The sequence below is a fragment of the Emiliania huxleyi genome (genome assembly GCF_000372725.1).
Source record: "Emiliania huxleyi CCMP1516 unplaced genomic scaffold EMIHUscaffold_623, whole genome shotgun sequence".
Classification (NCBI taxonomy): Eukaryota; Haptophyta; order Isochrysidales; family Noelaerhabdaceae; genus Emiliania; species Emiliania huxleyi.
In genome coordinates, this window is record NW_005197325.1 from 18634 (window position 1) to 21991 (window position 3358).

The 3358-nt window shown below is 62.5% G+C and overlaps 3 protein-coding genes across 3 annotated transcripts in view; 2 read left to right on the top strand and 1 right to left on the bottom strand.

Moving 5' to 3' along the window:
* Positions 1-318, top strand: part of EMIHUDRAFT_120383 (hypothetical protein) — a gene marked incomplete at both ends in the record, with an annotated part of 802 nt that extends 484 nt beyond the window's left edge. Inside the window, one exon of the mRNA XM_005763628.1 lies at positions 206-318. Coding sequence (XP_005763685.1) covers positions 206-318 — 113 coding nt within the window. The remainder of the gene's footprint in view (positions 1-205) is intronic.
* Positions 319-561: 243 nt separating this feature from the next.
* EMIHUDRAFT_248006 (hypothetical protein) lies at positions 562-1860 on the bottom strand (the record flags this gene model as incomplete). The annotated part of the gene is made up of 1 exon (XM_005763629.1): positions 562-1860. One exon carries the CDS (start codon positions 1858-1860, stop codon positions 562-564), a length of 1299 nt encoding a protein of 432 aa, XP_005763686.1.
* Positions 1861-2860: 1000 nt separating this feature from the next.
* Positions 2861-3358, top strand: part of EMIHUDRAFT_120385 (hypothetical protein) — a gene marked incomplete at both ends in the record, with an annotated part of 3792 nt that continues 3294 nt past the window's right edge. The window contains one exon of the mRNA XM_005763630.1: positions 2861-3151. Coding sequence (XP_005763687.1) covers positions 2861-3151 — 291 coding nt within the window. The remainder of the gene's footprint in view (positions 3152-3358) is intronic.

Genomic DNA, 3358 nt, shown 5'->3' on the forward strand with positions numbered 1-3358 from the left:
TACAATGCGCCCTGACGCGGCGACCCTCGTTGTTTTTATGGCGAGCCGGTACTCAAGGTCGAGGCTCTGGCCGCACTGAGCGCTCCCGTGTGCGGCATCTATGGGGCGGAGGATCCGCAGCCAAAAACAAACCGAGCGGCAGCGGCGCGCTTCCGGTCGGCGCTGGCAGAGGCTGGGGTCGAGCACGATGTTACTTGTTACGAAGGCGTTGGGCACGCCTTTTGGAAGGACATGGGGCAGATAGAGCGACGAGAGACGCCACAAATCGCGGCGTGGCGGCAGAGCACCACCTTCCTGCGCACCTTCTTCGACGGGTGACCATGAGCATGGTAGGCCGACCGGCTACCGACAGCCGGGGTCTTAGTGCAGCGAGAGCCGGTGCCTCCCCCCAGAACCTTCCGAGATTTAAGTTTATTAAATACACCGCGATACTTCTTTCCTTTTGCACGTGCCATGGGGCGCGCAGGCAGGCAGGGGGGCGGGGGTCAGGGCCAGGGAGCAGGCCAGGGGCCAGGGGCCACAGGTGGGGCCGCCACCATCTGACGTCTGAGAATTGACAGCTCACCAACGGTTGTGCTGCTCTCCATACTGACGGTTGTACTCCAGTTTGCTGTACCCCTGCGAAGCCCCCTGCGTCCAGCAGTACTCGTTGTGACGATAGCCAGACTGTTTCCCCTCGCTGAATGTGAACCCTGCATCACTGCACTCATGAGGCAAGTAGCCCGCCTGCTTCGCCTCCGCACACGAGTAACCCGCCTGCTTCGCCTCCGCACACGAGTAACCCGCCTGCTTCATCTCCGCCAACGAGTAACCCGCCTGCTTCATCTCCGCCAACGAGTAACCCGCCTGCTTCGCCTCCGCACACGAGTAGCCCGCCTGCTTCGCCTGCACACTCGAGTAGCCCGCCTGCCGGAGCCCCTCGAGGAGCCCCAACGAGCGCGCCTCCGAGCACGCGAATCCGAGAGCCTTGAACGGCTTGGAGGTCTTCGCGCCGCCCGTGATCTTGGCACTCGCCCACCGGGCAGTGTGAAGGCTGCTGTTCGGGAAGGTGCAATCGTGGAGTGCGGCGTGGCTGAGATCGACGTTCGACAGATCGGTGGACGCAAAGTCGCAGCGCTGCACGCGCGCATGACTCATGTCGACTCGTGCCATCTGCGAGCTCGCAAAATCGATCCCGCACAGCGTGGCGTGATCGAATGTGGCGTCCGTCAGGTCGCACCCCGCGAAGGTGCACGCTTTGTCGATGACCATCCGGCTGAAGTCCTCGCCCGAAAAGTCGAGCCCAGAGAAGTTGGTGGTGCCGGCCTGGTAGCGGTCGAAGAACTCGCGCGACGACATGCCCATCGAGCTTATGTAACCCGCCATCCTCAGCTCGTCCGACGACCATCCGGCGGCCTTGGCCTCGAGCAGCGGGTAACCAGCTTGCCGCGCCTCTGCGCACGAGTAACCAGTCGCTCGGGCTAGCCGGCAATCGATGCCGGCCTGCTTGATCTCACGAAGCGCATCGCGTCGCTCCACAATCTCTGCGAGCGTTGCAGGGCGCGCGCTGCCGCTGCTTCCCGAATGCTTGGGCTGACGTTCGAGCGCATCAAGCCGGGCACGAAGACTCTGATTGTCCGTCCGAAGCTCGTGAACCTGCGTGAGCAGCGCCTGCATCAGCTCTGCCGAGGCGTTCTGCTTCGCATTCACGAGCTCCGCGGTGGCGGCCTGCTTCGCATTCACGAGCTCCGCGGTGGCGGCCTGCTTTGCATCCATGAGCTGCGTCATTGCGTTCTGCTTCGTATCCAACTCGTTCGTCGCCTTCTCCAGCTCGTCCACGCGCGCGAGCGCGTGCCCTACCAGCTGCTCCATTCGCTCCATCACGGGAGGCCGACATCGGTCCCCCGGTCCCCCCCGCACTTCGTACACGGGTTAGGCGCGAGACCCGAGACACACGGGTTTTGCCGCTCTCAGTTTGGCAACACGGTAAGACACAGGCGGCGAGGCGTGACCGGCGTGTCATCACAGCAACAGATACGGAAGCCCGGCGGCAGTCATCCATCCAGTTGTTTGCTCGAGCTCACCCACCCCAGTCACCACCACGGTCTCAGCCCTACCTGGCCGTTCTATATTATAGGATGGCATCCTTACATCTAGAATGGCGTCTCGCGCGCGCTCACCCGGCCGCCTCGCAGCCCCAGCGGCCGGGGGGCGCTTGTCGGGGTTGGGGTTGGTCACACACCTGAGCCCTGGTCTGACAGCCTGACAGCAACCCCCGGACAGCGCCTGACAGTGCCCGACAGCCTGACAGCGCTGACAGCACTTTCTCTGACAGTCTGACAGCACGTGTCTGACAGCCTGACAGCAGAGTCTGGCAGGCGAGGGGTTCCGTCGCTGTCAGGCCCTAACGTGACAGCCTGACAGCTGCCTGACAGCCCGACAGCACACAGTGGCCTGACAACAGCGCTGACAGCCTGACAGCCCGACAGCAGCACAGACCGTACACAGACCCCATAGAGCCTCTTTCTTGTGCCCCATTGAGGGTATAACAAAGTTACATGCAATAAAGACATGTGAGTGTGGTCCATGTAGTCATGGGATGGTCATGGGTCTCTCTCTCAACCCTCCCGCCCGCCACCTCTGCGGACCCCTCTCTAGCACCGGCGGCTGTGCTACTACAAATGAAGCTACCAGCTAGCCTTCTGGGGCCCTACAGTCATATGCCTACGGCGTCTGGGTGGGGGTGGCCGCCGCCGTCTGTGCCGCCGCCGCCGCCGCCGCCTGCGCCGCCATCTGCGCTCCCCAGGCGGCCGCCCCTGCCGGCGTGATCACGCCATAGGAGGGGGGCAGCTCCAGCGCAGAGTACCTGCGCCAGCTCTCCATGAGTCAGCGCAGCAACGGGGTCTTCATCAACGAGCCCAAGGGCCTCTTTATCCTCCGGTGGTACCGTGAGGTGAAGGGTGACGGGACCCCCCCAGACGGCCCGCGCTACCAGAACAGAGCGTGCAAGTACTACAAGCTGACGAGCGACAACGATGGGGAGGCCTTCCGCTGGACCAGCAACTACCAGATCATCAGCAAGGTGTACCTGAAGAAGCACTCCACCCTGCCACTCTGCTATTCTCTCAGTGCGGCAGACAAGAAGATGGTGACGTCCACCATGAAAAAGATGGTGGGACCGGAGGCAGAGTAGAGGCTAGAGTATGTATGTGTAGTAGAGTCCTGCTGGTCTCCTCTTGATAGTGTCATAAGTGTGGCTGGTGTGTGTCAGAGCCTGACAGCACCCCGACAGCACCACCTGACAGCACCTGACAGCAACAGCCCACCGTCTGACAGCAGCAGCAGCCTGACAGCTCTGACAGCTCCGACAGCGTCTGAC